The sequence below is a fragment of the Somniosus microcephalus genome, chromosome 5, assembly GCF_052327205.1.
Source record: "Somniosus microcephalus isolate GS21.2 chromosome 5, FLI_Smic_1.0, whole genome shotgun sequence".
In the NCBI taxonomy this organism is placed as follows: Eukaryota; Metazoa; Chordata; class Chondrichthyes; order Squaliformes; family Somniosidae; genus Somniosus; species Somniosus microcephalus.
Genome location: NC_140991.1, coordinates 34,430,344 through 34,448,252, shown reverse-complemented (window position 1 = coordinate 34,448,252; position 17,909 = coordinate 34,430,344). Strand labels below are relative to the sequence as shown.

The 17,909-nt window shown below is 49.7% G+C and overlaps 1 protein-coding gene across 1 annotated transcript in view; it reads right to left on the bottom strand.

Moving 5' to 3' along the window:
- The window catches only part of dpp6a (dipeptidyl-peptidase 6a), a 690,808-nt gene that overhangs the window by 23,355 nt on the left and 649,544 nt on the right, over nucleotides 1-17,909 (bottom strand). The window contains exons 20-21 of the mRNA XM_085987517.1: nucleotides 3,205-3,259; nucleotides 1,242-1,359 (exon numbers count right to left, since the gene is read on the bottom strand). Coding sequence (XP_085843643.1) covers nucleotides 1,242-1,359; nucleotides 3,205-3,259 — 173 coding nt within the window. The remainder of the gene's footprint in view (nucleotides 1-1,241; nucleotides 1,360-3,204; nucleotides 3,260-17,909) is intronic.

Below are 17,909 nucleotides of genomic sequence, written 5' to 3'. Positions count from 1 at the left end.
TCATGTGGCAGCCAGGGTGTGCAGCGTCAAGTGAAGTAAATGTGGCCATGGTGAGGCCATCCCTGGCCTCCCGGGCAGCAATGTGGTCGGATGCTGATGCCCTGTGTCCAGTGCAGCATCAGTTGATTGCGGAGAAGGTTGGTGTGGTTGCTGGTGCTGCTGGTGTTGGGGCTGATCGTGGTGAGATTCTGAGAACCAAGGTGAGAGAGTATAAAGTGCACCCATTCTGATGGAATAGATGGCATGTGAAGTAGAGATGACTGAAGTGATCTGTCAATGGTGGGAGAGGTAATGAGATCAGACTGGATGGAGACTTGTGTAAAGACTTGCAGTGTCCTGAATCTGTAGTGTAAATGCAGTTTAGAGAAGCTAGTGGTTAAGGGAACATTTATCAATCAGCTGGGAGTTTTGACTTGTCATTTGAAGCTGTCAACTCATCAACTGATTCAATGGCCACTGACCTCCCGCCTCAGCTTCACAGACGAGGCCTAGGCACAGTGGGATGGCCTGTCAAAATCAAAAAGCTGGGGAAAAAAGCATTGATAAGTGGCTGTAAACAAGCCACTAATGATTTCAATTGCCTCCCCCGCCGCTGCCTCTCGGGTCTGCTCAGCGCTGGCAGACCCGACATTGGGAAATGCAGGTGTGCGCGTTTTAACAGCGGGTTCCCGACCCGCTGTCAATCATTTTAAATTTCACAGCTGATCCGCCATCAATCGGGTCCGCTGAGCGCTGGCAAAATCACAGCCTTCGTGTGGGATAAGATAAGGGCTGCAGAGTTTTGGATGATTTGAAGTTAATATAATCTCCTCCAGCCCCACAACCCTCCGACATATCTACGCGCCTCTGATTCTGGCCTCTTGAGCATCCCCGATTTTTAATCGCTCTATCTTTGGGTGACTCTGCTTTCTGTTGCCTGGGCCCTAAGCTCTGGAATTCCCTCCCTAAATCCCTCCACCTCTCTACCTCTCTTTCCTTCTTTCAGATGTGCCTTAAAACCTACCTCTTATCAGCCCATGTATCCCCTAACGTGGCTCAGTGTCAAATTTTGTTTGATAACACTCCTGTGAAGTGCCTTGGGAAGTTTTACTATGTTAAAGGCGCTCTATAAATGCAAGTTGCTGCTGTCGTCGTTATAGGAGGTTGACCAAGAGAGCATTGGCATAGTCGAGATAGCAGGCGACAAAGGGGTGAGAGTTTCAGATGGGCTGAGGCAGGGAATTTTGCAAGCTGATGCTTACCGTACAGTTTAAAGTCTGTGATTGGCGAAACTGCAATTCCGCACTTGAATAAGGCATTTTTTTTGTCTAATTCGTTTTCTGTGGTAAGCAGCATCATACTCAGATAACCACCATAAGCCTGGAGAGAGCAGACAGGAGAAGTTAATCTTTCACATGACGGCAATTAATACCTTCAGTATAAGTGCACGATCTGTACATCAATAAGACAAAATTATAATTCTCATAAATTTCAGTTAATTCTGCTCTTGAACATATTATTGGAATTCGAATTACATTTTTACGCTATTATCTGAAGACATTTATAAACATAGGAGATAGGAGCAGGAGTAGGCCATTCGGCCCCTCGAGCCTGCTCTGCCATTCAATGCGATCATGGCTGATCATCCAAATTCAGTACCCTGTCCCTGCCTTCTCCTCTTATCCCTTGATCCCTTTAGCCTTAAGAAATATATCCAACTCCTTCTTGAATATATTTAATGAATTGGCCTCTACTGCCTTCTGTGGTAGAGAATTCCACAGGTTCACCACTCTCTGGGTGAAGAAATTCTTCCTCATCTCTGTCCTAAATGGCTTACCCCTTATCCTTAGACTGTGACCCCTGGTTCTGGACTCCCCGACCATCGAGGACATCCTTCCTGCATCTAGTCTGTCCAGTCCTGTTAGAATTTTATAAGTTTCAATGAGATCCCCTCATTCTTCTAAACTCCAGCGAGTGCAAGCCCAATTGACCCAATCTCTCCTCATATGTCATTCCTGCCATCCCAGTATTCAGCCTGGTGAATCTTCGCTGCACTCCTTCCATGGCAAGAACATCCTTCCTCAGATAAGGCGACCAAAACTGCACACAATACTCAAGATGTGGTCTCACCAAGGCCCTGTACAACTGCAGCAAGACATCCATGTTCCTGTACTCCAACCCTCTCGCTACGAAGGCCAACATACCATTTGCCTTCTTAACCGCCTGCTGCACCTGCATGCTTACCTTAAGAACATAAGAAATAGGAGCAGGAGTAGGCCATACGGCCTCTTGAGCCTGCTCCGCCATCAATAAGGTCATGGCTAATCTTCGACCTCAACTCCACTTTCCTGCCCAATCCCCATATCCCTTGATTCCCTTAGAGCCCAAAAATCTATCGATCTCTGTCTTGAATATACTCAACGACTGAGCATCCACAGCCCTCTGGGGTAGAGAATTCCAAAGATTCACCACCCTCTGAGTGAAGAAATTTCTCCTCATCTCAGTCCTAAATGGCCGACCCCTTATCCTGAGAATATGACCCCTAGTTCTAGACTCTCCAGCCAGGGGAAACAACCTCTCAGCATCTACCCTGTCAAGCCCTGTAAGAATTTTATATGTTTCAATGAGATCACCTCTCATTCTTCTAAACTCCAGAGAGTATAGGCCCATTCTACTCAATCACTCCTCATAGGACAGCCCTCTGATCCCAACTGAACCCGCTTCATTCTGCAGCATTTGATCTGTCTTTTGACCATGGATTACATAGTCTCCTCATCTCTTCTGAAGGCACAGGGGTAGAAATGCCTCGACGCCATGGTTTTTGGCACAATGACGATGACGCTGCTGCAACACACGTGCGCCTGAACCGGGAGGCACGAGGCTGGCTGAAAATTGGGCCTCAGGTCTCACCTAAATAATCTGGGTCAGCTGCCAGCGCCTGTCGCACCTCCTCCACAGGCAGCCCGCCCTCCTGCACCGCAAATTTCGGGCCACCTGCCCTGCAGCCGCGGGACGGTGGGGTGGGTGGTGGGACGCGGGCTGGGCGGTGGACGGCGGGGTGGGCGGTGGAAGGCGGGGTGGGCGGTGGAAGGTGGGGTGGGTGGTGGAAGGCAGGGTGGGCGGTGGACGGTGGGTGCTGATCATGCTGATTGCAACCGTCAGCGGCTGTCAGAATTTAAAAAAATATATATAATTTAAAACCTTTTTTGCTGAGTATAATATTACCTGTCCAAATACACCAACTCTGGTTGTGTCAATGTACGGTTCCTTCAAGAGGATCCTGAAATGAAAGCACACAACAGATCAAATTGGGAAACCTAAGGGGCTGGATTTTAATTCAGGGGCGGGCTGGGGTCGTGTAATCCGCATTTCTTGTTATCCACACGAATCTAAATCGATGTGGAAGATTGATGCGAATTTAACTTAATTGGCCAATTGAGATCCGGCATGTGGGAACCCATGGCCAATGAGTTTTTTCAGTCTGAAAGTCGCTTCCGATGACATCATCATTGCTGCTGCTGCATTCAAGGTCTGCAACAAGCTTTGCTTCTTCTGCAGACTGCCAACCTTTTGGCCTTTGCTGCTACAGGGACCTGGAGACAGAATGGCCAGTGAAAGACCTAGGTCTGCTCCAAGATTTGACGATGTTGCCCTGCAGGCTTTAGTGGAGGGAGCAAGAGCTCATAAAGAGGTACTCTTCCCTTCATCAGGGAGGAAGAAGCCTCCCCAGCAGACCAAGGCTGTGTGGCTGCAAGTGGCAGAGGAGGTCAACTCCTTATCGGTAACCCGCAGAACCTGGATACAGTGCAGGAAAAGATTTCATGACCTTCAGCGCACTGGAAAAGTGAGTATGAAATTCCCATCACCCTCAATCTGATCCCCATTGCCTTTCCTCACTAGCACTCAGCTTTAGCAATCTCTTCTTCCACATCCCACTTGACACTGACATCCATGCACCCTTACACATTCCTTCTCTCTCTATGCTCACATTCACATAACTATTCTACTGTGCAGCCCTCACACTCCCTATCACTGTGATGCTATGAAAACAACTGACAACACACAGGGAGGGCCCTTGGTCTTGCCACCTCACTCTATTTTTGTCTCCTTCTAAGTATGCTATGGAATCTCTACACTCACTCCTTCGTTCTCACTCAACCTCCACTTGTCTCCCTCATTGCAGGAAAAGAGAGCTCACAATAAGCGAGAAAGAGCGAGGACAGGAGGAGGGCCACCCTCAGTAGCCCACCTCACCCCCTGGGAGGAGGCGGTCCTGGAGATCGTAGGACTGGAGGATGAGGTGCAAGTGGGGGACGGACAGAGGGGTGCATCACAGCAAGCTGGTGACAGAATAGTTTTCCATCTCTCTCATTGACATTGCATGAGTCGCTGATAATGATTCTGAAGCTCTAACAGATGGACATATGATCATCTGCAATATGCAATGTGCATGTAACCTTGGCATCACATCTCTGACTCTTCCCTTTACTCCCCCACAGGACCATCGCAAGCATCCGTCCCCACTAGCCAGGAGGAAGAGCCTGAACATCAAGACTCGTCAGAGGAAGCTGCAACCTCTGAGGACGCAGCGTCAGCAGAATTAAGCACACCCAGCACCAGCGCAGACACTCACATCTTGGTGGGACCTTCGGGACATAGAGTAGTGTTGTCACCTGGTGTATCACAGCTCACAAGTGAGCATCAGCAGATTGTGGAGACAGGGACAGCAGTAGAGAGTCTTAGTTGGAGGGTGCAGGACTCTGCCAGCTCAGCTCCGCTGCATGTCGACCCTCTGCCTCTGGATCCATCCATAAGATCAGCGGTACTGGAACTCCAGGAACAGGTGCAGGAGTATCTGGCAGGTTTTGTCTCCTCCATTCGCTCCACACTTGCAGCGACCCTGGAGTCCATAGCGAACATAGGCAGAGCCTTTGTGGAGTCATTGGTGCATGAACGCATCACCGTGGAAAGGATGGCAACCTCCATGGAGGTGATAAGTTGCCAGAGTGCAGAAAACATGGTGAGTGTTCAGAATAGAATGACATCTCTGGAGGAGCGATGGTCATCTATTGAACACAGAAACCAGACCTTACATAAGAACATAAGAAATAGGAGTAGGCCAATCGGCCCCTCGAGCCTGCTCCACCATTCAATAAGATCATGGCTGATCTGATCCTAACCTCAAATCTTCTATCATTCTGCATCCACCCGAACCCATGTGATCTCTCGGGAGAGGCAAAAAACCAGATAAAGACCCAATGGCCAATTTGGGAGAAAAAAATCTGGGAAATTCCTCTCCGACCCATCTAGGCGATCGAAATTCTTCCAGGAGATCACTCTGTCCCTATATTTTCTACAGTACTTACCTTCTGTAAAGCCGATCTCCACCCCAGCCAGGAACAGGAATAAAACCATCTCCTGAAATCTAACACAGAATTAGAACACAGTAGGAGCAGAACCAGGCTACACGGCCCCTGGGCCCACTCCACTAACCACAGGGCCATGACCATTCCGAACCTAGACTCATGTCCAATTTCCTGCCTGCTCCCCGTAACCCTTAATTCCCTTTACTTCTAGGAAACTATCTATTTCTGTTTTAAATTTATTTAATGATGTAGCTTCCACAGCCTTCTCGGGCAGCAAATTCCACAAACCCACCACCCTCTGAGTGAAGAAGTTTCTCCTCATCTCAGTTTTGAAAGAGCAGCCCCTTATTTTAAGATTATGCCCCCTAGTTCTAGTTTCACCCTTCATTGGGAACATCCTCACCGCACCCACCCGATCAAGCCCCTTCACAATCTTATATGTTTCAATAAGATCGCCTCTCATTCTTCTGAACTCCAATGAGTAGAGTCCCAATCTACTCAACCTTTCCTCGTATGACCACCCCCTCATCCCCGGGATTAACCGAGTGAACCTTCTTTGTACTGACTCGAGAGCAAGTATGTCTTTTCTTAAGTATGGACACCAAAACTGTATGCAGTATTTCAGGTGCGGTCTCACCAATACCTTGTACAACTGCAGCAATACCTCCCTGTTTTTATATTCCATCCCCCTAGCAATAAAAGCCAACATTCCATTGGCCTTCTTGATCACTTGCTGCACCTGCATACTAACTTTTTGAGTTTCTTGCACCAGGACCCCCAGATCCCTTTGTACTACAGTACTTTCCAGTTTCTTGCCATTAAGATAATAACTTGCTCTATGATTTTTCCTGCCAAAGTGCATAACCTCACACTTTCCAGTATTGTATTCCATCTGCCAAATCTCTGCCCACTTACTTAGCCTGTCTATGTCCCTTTGCAGGTTTTTTATGTCCTCCTCACTCACTACTTTCCGTCCCATCTTTGTATCATCTGCAAACTTTGATATGTTACACTTGGTCCCCTCCTCCAAAACGTTAATATAGATTGTAAAGAGTTGGGGACCCAGCACTGACCCCTGCGGAACACCACTAGTTACTGGTTGCCAATCTGAGAATGAACCATTTATCCCAACTCTCTGCTTTCTGTTAGAGAGCCAATTCTCCACCCACGCCAGAATATTACCCCCAATCCCGTGATTTTTTATTTTGAGCAATAATCTTGTGTGGCACCTTGTCAAATGCCTTTTGGAAGTCTAAATACACTATGTCCACTGGTTCCCCTTTATCCACCCTGTATGTTACTTCCTCAAAAAACTCAAGCAAATTTGTCAAACATGACTTCCCCTTCATTAAAACATGCTGAGTTTGTCCTATTAAATTATGTTTATCCAAATGCCCTGTTACTGTCTCCTTAATAATGGACTCTAACATTTTACCAACCACAGATGTTAGGCTAACAGGTCTATAGTTTCCAGCCTTCTGCCTACTACCCTTTTTAAATAAGGGTGTTACATTAGCAGTTTTCCAATCTGCCGGGACCTTTGCTGAGTCCAGTGAGTTTTGGAAAATTATTACCAATGCATCCACAATCCCTACCGCCACTTCCCTCAAGACCCTAGGATGCAAGCCATCAGGTCCAGGGGATTTATCCGCCTTGATTCCCATTATTTTACCAAGTACCACTTCCTTATTGATTTTAATCACATTTAGTTCCTCCCCACCTAGAGCCCCCTGTTTGTCCAGTGTTGGGATATTCTTAGTGTCCTCTACTGTAAAGACTGATACAAAATAATTGTTCAGTGTTTTTGCCATCTCCATGTTTCCCACCATTAATTTCCCGGTCTCATCCTCTAAGGGACCAACATTTACTTTAGCCACCCTTTTTCTTTTTATATAACTATAGAAACTTTTTCTGTCTGTTTTTATATTTTTTGCTAATTTACTTTCATAATCTATCTTCCCTTTCTTAATCAATCTTTTTGTTATTTTTTGCTGTCTTTTAAAGACTTCCCAATCTTCCATCCTCCCACTAGATTTGGCTACCTTATATGCCCTTGTTTTTAGTCGGATACTATCCTTAATTACTTTACTTAGCCACGGATGGCTATCTTTTCTTTTACACCCTTTTTTCCTCAGTGGAATATATATTTTTTGGAAGTTGTAAAATAACTCCTTAAATGTACACCACTGATCATGTACTGTCTTACCCTTTAATCTATTATCCCAGTCCACTCTAATCAATTCCGCTCTCATACCTTCATAGTCTCCTTTATTCAAGCTCAGCACGCTTGTTTGAGATCCAACCTTCTCACCCTCTAATTGAATATGGAATTCAACCATGTTATGGTCACTCATTCCAAGGGGATCCTTTACTAGGACATTTTTAATTAATCCTGTCTCATTACACAGGACCAAATCTAAGGTTGCTTGCCCCCTGGTTGGTTCAGTTACATACTGCTCAAAAAACCCATCCCTAATACACTCAATGAACTCATCCTCAAGGCTGCTCTGCCCAATTTGATTTGTCCAGTTAATATGATAATTAAAATCCCCCATAATTATAGCTGTTCCCTTATTACAAGCCTCAACTATTTCCTGATTAATACTCCATCCAACAGAGTTGCAACTGTTCGGAGGCCTATAGACTACACCCACTAGTGTTTTTTTCCCCTTATTATTCCTTATCTCCACCCAAACTGTTTCACTATCCTGCTCCTTTGACCCAATATCATTTCTCTGTATTATAGTGATTCCTTCCTTTATTAACATATAGCCACCCCACCTCCTCTGCCTTCCTGCCTGTCCTTCCTGATTGTTAAATAACCTGGTATGTTTAATTCCCAGTCATGGTCACCCTGCAGCCATGTTTCTGTAATGGCCACAAGATCATACCCATATGTCGTTATTTGTGCCGTTAACTCATTCATTTTGTTACGAATGCTACATACCTTCATGGTAGTCCTTCTGAGTAGGACTGCCAGTGCAAATACGGGTCCCCATGGCCCCCCCTGATGTGCAACAAGGTGCTCTCAAGCCACTTGCAAGCGCTGAGGGGGATCTGACCCATGAGAGGGAAGTTGGTGGCAGACATCAAGGAAGTGGGAGCTCCTCTCCAAGCGCTCACACTTCCATGCCACTGCAAAGCCCTCAGTCAGAGCCCCACCAGAGTCCACACCCAACTGAGATCGGCATCTCAACCCCTGCACAGCCGCAGGAGCAGCAGGCTGTTGACGAGCCCTCACAGGTTCACCACTCCAGAGGACGCCTGCCAAAGGTGTCGAGACAAGAGCAGCAGGACAGTGAGCAAGGGGCCTCCACATCTGCTGAAGCCACAGGGGAAGCACCACATAGGAGCACGCATAAGAGGAAGATACTGCACAAATAGTCACAAGGGTAGTCAGTTGGGTTAAATTTGATGTTTTATGTGGAAAAGCCATCAGATGAATAATGTAAATAAAAAATCTGATGGCTACTGCTGTAGTTGTGGCGTGTGTCATGACGCTGTTGAGAAGCCCATCCAATGAAGCTGAGGAGCGCTACAACTCCAGCTACATTTCTACCAGATCCATAATCGAGCAAACCATCGGCTTGCTGAAGATGCGCTTCAGATGCCTTGATAGATCAGGTGGAGCCCTACAGTACTCAGCAGCCAGGGTCTCCAGAATCGTCGTGGCACAGCATCGTGGCTTGCAGACGCCTGAGGAAAAAGTGGCTCATCGCATAGCCTCCTCAGATGAGGAGGAGGAGGAGAGCGACAACGAACAGCTTGTGGAGGCGCATCAACCAGCGGCAGCAGCACGCGAGCACAGTGCTGCCCGGGTGCAAGGGACGCACTCATCTTGGCCAGGTTTGCTTAGCCTGGCCAATCAAACACTTTTGCCTCGCACCTTCTTACCAGAGCATCGACAATGGCCAAGAACTTGTGGATTCCTATCACTTTGACCACCATACTGACAATTCCAAGTTGCCCTAAACCCTCAGTTTCGAAGTGCAGCAAAATGAAACAGGCCACAACTTCAATAGTTTGCCATCAGAATTTTTTATCACAACAATCAACAGATGGCATTTAAAAAATAAACACAACATAACACCCAAGTGACTACCCTTGTGACTACTTGTGCTTTATCTCCTTCTTACGCATGCCCCTACGTGGTGCTTCCCCTGTGCCTTCAGCAGATGTGGAGGCCCCTTGCTCACTTTCTTGCTGCTCCTGCTCGACACCTTTGGCGGGCGTCCTCTGGGGTTGCGAGCCTGTGCGGGCACAGTCTGCTGCTCCTGCGGCTGTGCAGGGGTTGAGACGCCGAACTCAGTTGGGTGACGACTATGGTGGGACTCTGACCGAGGGCTCTGCAGTGGCATGGTCATGTGAGCACTTGGAGAGGAGCCCCCACTTCCTGGTTCTCTGCCACCAACATCCCTCTCATGGGTCAGCCCCACTTCAGAGCTAGCAAGTGGCTTGACAGCACCTTGCTGCACTGCAGGGGGGGCAGGAGGACCCCTTTCTGCACTGGAAGTCCTACTCCAGAGGACTTCCATGAAGGTTTGGTTTCTCTGCTCAATAGTTGACCATCACTCCTAAAGAGATGTCATTCTATTCTGAACAATGACCATGTTTTACTGTAGCCAGCCTTACCATGGAGGTAGCCATCCTTTCCACTGAGGTTGCCATCCTTTCTGTAGTGACGCGTTCATGCGCCAACGCCTCCAGAAAGGCCCTGCTCATGTTAGCGATGGACTTCTCCATTCACTCCACACTCAGTGACCCTGGAGACAAAACCTGCCAGCGAGTCCTGCACCTGTTCCTGGAGTTCCAGCACCGCTCTCCTTCTGGATGGACCCGGAGGCACAGGGTCGACATGCAGCGGAGCCAAGCTGGCAGAGTCCTGCGCCCTCCGATGAGGACTCTCCACTGCTGTCCCTGTCTCCACCATCTGCTGATGCTCACTTGTGAGCTATGATACATCAGGTGACAACACTACTCTATCTCGCGAAGGTCCCACCGCGGTGTGAGTGTCTGCGCTGGTGTAGGGTGCACTGAATTCTGGTTACAGCTTCCTCTGAGGAGTCTGGGCACTCAGGCTGTTCCTCCTGGACAGTGGGGAGGGGGGCTGTCGATGGTCCTGTGAGGGAGTAAAGGAAAGAGTTAGACATGTGTGATAAACATTGTAGGGTTCTCAAAATTCCCACATTCCCCAAAGTCAGTAATAAAGGGACCCTGAAGGACAAAGTTATTAATAAGGGTACCCTAAAGAAAATGGCTTCTGGACCTCGTGGCAGAAGCCTGCAAGATTGGAAAGCAGGGCTCTACAAAAACGGCAGGTCAAATTCAAAAGTGCTTTTGAAAAACCTGACATGCCTGGGCCTGAGAAAGACTTGTTATTTCTGAAAGCCAGACAAGTAGGCAATGCAGAATACGCATTCTTAATCAACTCAGGAAAAACTTAATCTTGAACCCATCAAACCTTTGCATAAATAATCGGTAACAGTTCGAAGTAGCTACCAAGCCAGGAAGACACCGATTAAACTTTATGAATAACAAACACCGAGACAATAAAGATCATTTATAATAATAATAATAATTCAACTTTATTGTCATTGTACAATGCACAAGTACATGAACAACAAAATGTGATCTTGCAAGCTCCCATGAGTCCAGTACAAATAACATTAACATTAAACGTAAATAGCACCGTCCTGGGAGAAGCAAAGCCGCTGCGTCTGTGCGCGCCGCCATTCCATTTCCACCATTCCTCCTGTCTGACAATCTTCAGCCCAACGCCCGGGCCTGCTCACCAGCCGCCCCTCCCGGGGCTCCTTCCGTGACCTTCTCACCAACCGCCCCTCCTCGGGGCTCCTTCCGTGACCTTCTGCACATGGTCTTCCCTGATGGTCACCCCTCCAGGTACTAACCAGGCCTGGCTCTGCTTAGCTTTCAAGCCTTCGCCAGTGACCCTGTCCCTAGTCCCAGGAAACGGGGCAACCACCCAAAAAGCAGTTAAGGTGAACGACTATAATCACTTTAACGAGCCCGCCAAAAATCGGACTAACCCTGATTTGGCACGCAGATAACAACCTCCAAAAGAGTATAACTGTAGGCTCACCGGTAACCAAAGCAAGCAGGCGAGCAGACTAACGAAGCAGGCAGACGTGTGTAGTAACCAGGGCAGCAAGCAGGCAGACGTGTGCAGTAACCAGGGCAGCAAGCAGGCAGACGGGTGCAGCAAGCGGGCTGGAGCAGACAAAGGCGGGCCAACGAAAAGCAGAGAAGGGCAGTGTGGAGAAGCGCTGGGGGACGAGCAGGCACACGCTCAGGCCCAGGTTCACTTGAAACGCAAGGAAGCATTGGGTGGCACACGCTCAGGCCCAGAGATACACGAAACTCAAAGAAGCAGAACGACCACGAGCACCGCGGTAACAAAAGGCCGGGTAAACCATATCTTCAGATCATTACCACTGCACAGGTAGTGATCCAGGCCACCGCGACCGAGCTAATACCGAAGACCGCCAACCGAACCCCAACCGCAACAAAACTTTGATGACCAGATCATCACCAGAAGAACAAAACCCAAAGTTTTTTCCACTCTACAAGGTAAAGTACCCAACAAAGACTTTACTCCCTATCTCTAATGGAGGAACAGAGGGTACTTTACACAGATGACTCCACCACCGCACCCTGGGACCACGTGACGACGGCAGGCCCCAAAGGACACAAAGAGCGAACCCCAAAACCGCAACCGGCTTGATCGACAGGATTCGACCTGTCCAGAAACCCTTATTGGTGAGCATAATCCCTGGCCCCTCACAGCACAATTTAGTCAGATATTGGGGGTGGGACAAGGGTAGGGGGATTATTACTGTGATTTTTCCCTCAATGTGCTGTGTGTTCCCTATTCCTAATTAAGTGTACTCTTGTAAGCCTGTAACTATTCCAGTAATTTTCAGTGTTGTAATTTTATTGTGCCTTTTAATAAAAATATGGTTTTCTTGCACCAAACCAGTTGTCTACTCCAATTCTGTATCACTGCCTGCACCTAATCCGGTGTCTAGAACCCAGGGGTGTGGGAGCAATTCAAACCGCTCAAAACCCAGTCAGGGGCAAAGCTGACTGCGCACACGTCACCCCTACAGAAATGGCGACCGCGGCAGGACTCCGGCAACAGGGGTGCGATACAGTAGCCACTGATTCGGAAGAGCAAACCGTAATGGAAGAGAGGATTTCTAATTATGTATTCAGTAAAGTGAATATCACTAAGAAGTGGATCACTAATCTGTTAAGAGCTGGGCGTCCGGTAGATGCTGCAGCTAAATGGACAGAAGGGAAGGATCATAGGAAATCCATAGAAAAGGCAATCTGGCTGATGTACTTCAAGAAACAGATCCAGCTTCTGGACAGGCTCGTTGAAGCACAGGCAGCCGAGATACAGGAGTCAGCCCTGGAAGTCCAAGACAGGACTCTAGCAGGGGAGAAGTTGCTGGTAGCATTGCAGGCCCTAAACCAGGAAAGGGTACAGTTAATGGGGAGCATAAGGCCAGGCTGGAATATCTACAGTGCCAGGTCACTGAGGCCAAGAGCAATGAGCTGAGGTTGCGGGAGAAGAATGCCCGCCTAGCGAGACAAGTAAGAGAGCAGGAGGAGAAAGTAAAAGACATAAAGGCAGCCTATAAGTTAGCGAGCGAGCAGGGGTTTGAAGATGTAGATCATGGCCCCTGCAAGGAACAGAAAGAGAATCTGAGCCTGGCCCTAAGGAGGGCAAAGGGCTTGGTGTGCCTCATAAGCCCGAAGGCAGCCCAGGTCGACTTTACAGGGAACCTGGGGAGAACGGTTCAGACACCACGGGTAGTGCCAAGGGACGACCTGGTTGAGGAACAGGAGGTCCCATGACCACCACCCATAGCGCCAGGTTTCAGCGAGGTCTGGCAGCAAGGGGGGTGGAGTTAGGGCTAAAAGCGGAGGTGGAACAACCCCCGCAAGAGAGGCTGGAGCCGGGGCCGATGTGCCCGGCCCGGCAGCAAAGGTTTGGCCCACCCGCTCGTGACGGGGAAGAGGGACCCCTCCAAAACCGGTTTGTAGTTCCCTACGGCACCCAACAGCTTAGAGCTATGGTAAGCCACATACCAAAGCTCACAGAAAAGGGGGCCCCCTCGGTCCACTTCAGGGAAGTGGAACAGGCAGCCAGCATCAACGAGTGCGATGATGCCGAACAGGCCAAAATGCTGCTGTTCTCCCTGGAGGGTAAGCTCCTCCAGTCCCTTTCTGACCAGTGTAAGAAGGGACAGTGCGATTATGGGGAACTCGAGGAGGAAGTTCTTGAGGCCATGGGGATGAATGAGGGAAGTCCTTTCTCCCGAGTGGAGAAGACAGTGCAGCTCGCAGGGGAAACCCCGCAGGCTTTCCCAGACAGGCTGTGGCCGGTGTGTAGGAGTGCCTGTACATGGGCACCTAACCGGGCTTACTTGGACCGGGATCAGCTGGCCCACTGGCTCCGTTGCCTGGTGGCAAACAGCTTGCCACAGGTCAGGGCCAAGGCGGAAGTCTGGTTTGACCCTAAGAATCCCCTGACTACCGAACTGACGGTGATCAGACAATTGACCCTAGCCTACAGGAATGGTAGGGGAACCGATGCACACCCAACTAAGGGGAAGGTGCATGAAGTAAAACCCGGACAGGGTAGAAAGGAGTGGCATCAGGAAGGGAATAACCCTTCCAGCACAAAGCTGAGGAACAGGAGGTTCCATGACCACCACCTGTAGCGCCAGGTTTTAGTGAGGTTTGGCAGCAAGGGAGGTGGAGTTAGGGGTAGAAGCGGAGGTGGAACAACCCCCGCAAGAGAGGCTGGAGCCGGGGCCGATGTGCCCGGCCCGGCAGCAAAGGCTTGGGAAGGATGGTCACTGGCGGAAGGAGTGCAAAAACCATTGGAAGGATAACAAGGGAAAGAATTCCTCAGCCCCAGCCCAAAAGACAGACTTAGGAATCCCTCCCACCACTGTTGAGTCATTTTTGGATACGATGAAGACCCTATTGACGGGCCCAGGGAGGGTAGCAGCCACTACCGGTGCTCTGACCCCATCCGCCCCATCCAACCCACGGCCCTGACTAGAACCAGCGCAGCCTGTCGACCTGTGTCCCCTTGAAAACGACGAGGGGAGCAGGCCCTGTGTTAAGATGCGGGTGGAGACGGTGCAGGGGAGATATTCAGTGGACACTGGAGCTTCCAGCACAGTGGTCCATTCGGAAGACCCAACCAATCCACCCAGGTCTAACAAGGTCCCATTTAGCCTAATGGGATTCACAGGGAACGAGCAGGCTGAGGAAATAGATTTAGGCTCCCTCCATACCACGTGGGAGGGTAACCAAAGGACCAACGAGGTGGCCAAGCAGAGGGCTAGGGAAGGGGAATCTTGGGACCCCTATCGGACAGGTTCGGTAGCCGCAATCCGGGACAAGGGAGGCACACGGGGTAGCTTTGGCGGACCTAAAGCAGGTCCAAGCCCAAGATCCCGTCTTTAAGGCCGCCCCGGTAAGGAGAAAGAATGGGGAGTCCATAGAAGGCTCGTTCGAGGCAGCGGACGAAACTTTAAAACAGGGTTACTGGCAGGCTGCTAGCTTTGTTAATCAATGCAAATTGTTTAAGCCCGAGAAAAGAGAATAGCCAGTTGGGGCAAGGTCTGAGGATAGAAATCCTCAGCCTGCAGCAGGAGCAAACTCACAGACTGCACAGGCAGGTGCAGTGGCTTGTTTTAGGGGAGGGGCTATCCCACCCACCGTTTGGGACACTTCCCCGCTCCTCTGGGACTTAGATGAGGTGGGATGTGAGGGCGAAGACCCTGCCCCTGACCCAGGCTTGGATGAGGTGGGACCTGAGGGCGAGGACCCTCAGCCTGCAGCACCAGGCTGTGAAGAGTTACCTGCCCCTAGCACAGGTTTAGGAGAGGTAAAGCCTGAGGATGAAAATCCCCAGCCAGCAGTAGTGGAAAGCCTACAGACCGCACCGGAAGGGGCAGTAGCTCGTGTTAAAGAACCACCAGCCAGAAAAGCTCCACCCGCCAAAGTCCCCAGAAGGTCCCCATGAACGCCACAGCCAAGGAAACCGTGGTCACCGGCTCCCCAGTTTAAAAGGGCAGCCTCTCGAGTCAGGGATCGGTCTGAGGGCAGAGGTCCCCAGCCAGCAGCCACAGGCTGCGAGGGACCAAAGGAACAGGACCGAGCAGCCACACCGAAGGGAGTAGTGTGCTGCAGCCCGAACAGGGATTAGGCTGGCCGCCCGGAGACGGGCGGCGGATGTGCATAGTTTCTGTAATGTAATTTTAGTTATTGTTAAGTTTGGGTGTTAGTTTAAGTTTATACGAAGTGATTGGTAGTTTAAGTATTATTGTTAAAGAATGTTTGTATTGAGTCGAGGTCGCAAGACTCGACTATTGTAATGAAATCTGTTTGTCTTGATCCTGTATTCGTTTTGCACTCATGTATATTACCCTCCCCCACTGTGTATAGTTTCACTTCCTCTTTCCCGACTAACCTGGGAGGTTCCAGGTCTTGGCTCCGCCCCTGACTTCTCTTACATAAAGATCCCAGGATCTGTATGACTCATTCCTGTGAACCAGTCGGCGCGTTGCGATGTTAGCTCTGATCTTAGTGATTAAAAGCCAACTTGTTTAAGTCTATAACTTCTAGTTTTGTGGTTATTGAAGGCCCATCAATTTTAATCACTAAAGAATACTAGGATGGATTGACTCCTAAAACCAGAGTGTCTGGACTTGGATCCACATTCTGCTGAAGCATCAAATCAATTTGGACACTGGCTCAAATGCTTCGAACTCTTCGCGGGGGCCTCATCCGCTAGCGAGGTAGATAAACTGAGTCTACTGACTACTCGCGTAAGTCATCGGATTTATTCGTTCATCCGGGACGCCACCTCTTACACGGAGGCCATCACTACCCTGAAGGCCCAATACCAGAGGCCGGTAAACGAAGTGTACGCCAGATATCTGCTGGCTACACGCAGGCAGCGACCAGAGGAATCAATGGACGATTTCTTACAGGGCCTAAAGGACCTGGTCCGGGACTGTAACTGCAAGGCTGTGACGGCCAACGCGTACTCTGACGAATTGGTCCGCGATTCCTTCATCACGGGCCTCAAATCGAATTATATCCGGCAGAGACTGCTGGAGAAGGAGGTCCTGGACTTAAAAAAGGCAGTGGCCACTGCGCGATCGCTGGACGTGGCCCAGAAAAACTCTGACTCTTATTCTTCCGGCCATGCGGCCCTCGCCGCCTCGTGCGCGCCGAGGGGGCCGCCATCTTGGAATCAGCCATCTTCCCCATCCAGGTCTCAGACCAGCTCTACACCGCCGGAGTCCCCACACAGAAGTTCACCCAGGAGTCCTACTACAGTGGCAATGTCTCGAGGCCCGAAATACTACTTCTGCGGCCAGGCCAAGCACCCCAGACAACGATGCCCAGCGAAGGACGCTACATGCTTCAAATGTAAGAAAAAGGGGCATTTTAGCAAAGTCTGCAGGGGGAATCTGATTTCCAACTCCGTCACCGCCTCGTGCGTGCCGTGCGGGCCGCCATCTTGGGATCCGCCATCTTTTCCCGACTCAACGGCCGCCCAGGGCCCAACAGTGGCTTCGATCACGGTGGATCAATCCAGGCCACACCCGTTGACAAAATCCATGATGGACATACAGGTAAACGGGAATTTAACGAAATGTTTAATTGACTGTGGGAGTACCGAGAGTTTTAGCCACCCTAGCCTGGTACGGCGGCACTCATTAACGGTAACCCCTACACGGAGCAGAATTGCTATGGCTGCTAAGCCCCACACTTCGGACATTTTGGGCTACTGTGTGGTAACACTGACTGTAAAAGGCACGGACTACAAGGATTTTAAACTCCTCGTGATGCCAGAACTCTGTGTTAATGTAATCTTGGGCCTGGACTTCCAGTGCCACCACGAAAGTGTCACGCTAGCATATGGCGGGTCCCAGCCGCCACTCACAGTCTGTGGCCTATCAACCTTAAAAATCAGCCCGCCCTCTTTATTCGCTAATCTCGCTCCGAACTGTAGGCCCATAGCGACCAAAAGTAGACGGTACAGTCTGGAAGACAGACACTTTATCAAGGCGGAAGTGGACAGACTCCTGCGGGAAGGCACTATTGAATGCAGTACCAGCCCGTGGCGTGCCCAAGTAGTCATAGTTAAAAATAGCGAAAAGAAACGGATGGTAATTGACTACAGCCAGACTGTTAATACTTATACCCAGCTGGACGCCTACCCTTTACCCCGCATATCAGAAATGGTCAACCAGATTGCACAATACCGAGTCTTCTCGACTATCGACCTCAAATCCGCGTATCACCAGCTCCCCATTAGAACGGAGGACCGCCCATACACCGCCTTCGAGGCGAACGGGCGCCTCTACCATTTTCTCAGAGTGCCCTTCGGAGTAACAAATGGGGTCTCGGTCTTCCAACGTGAGATGGACCGCATGGTTGACGAGAATAAACTACAAGCTACCTACCCCTATCTGAACAATGTCACTATCTGCGGGCACAACCAGC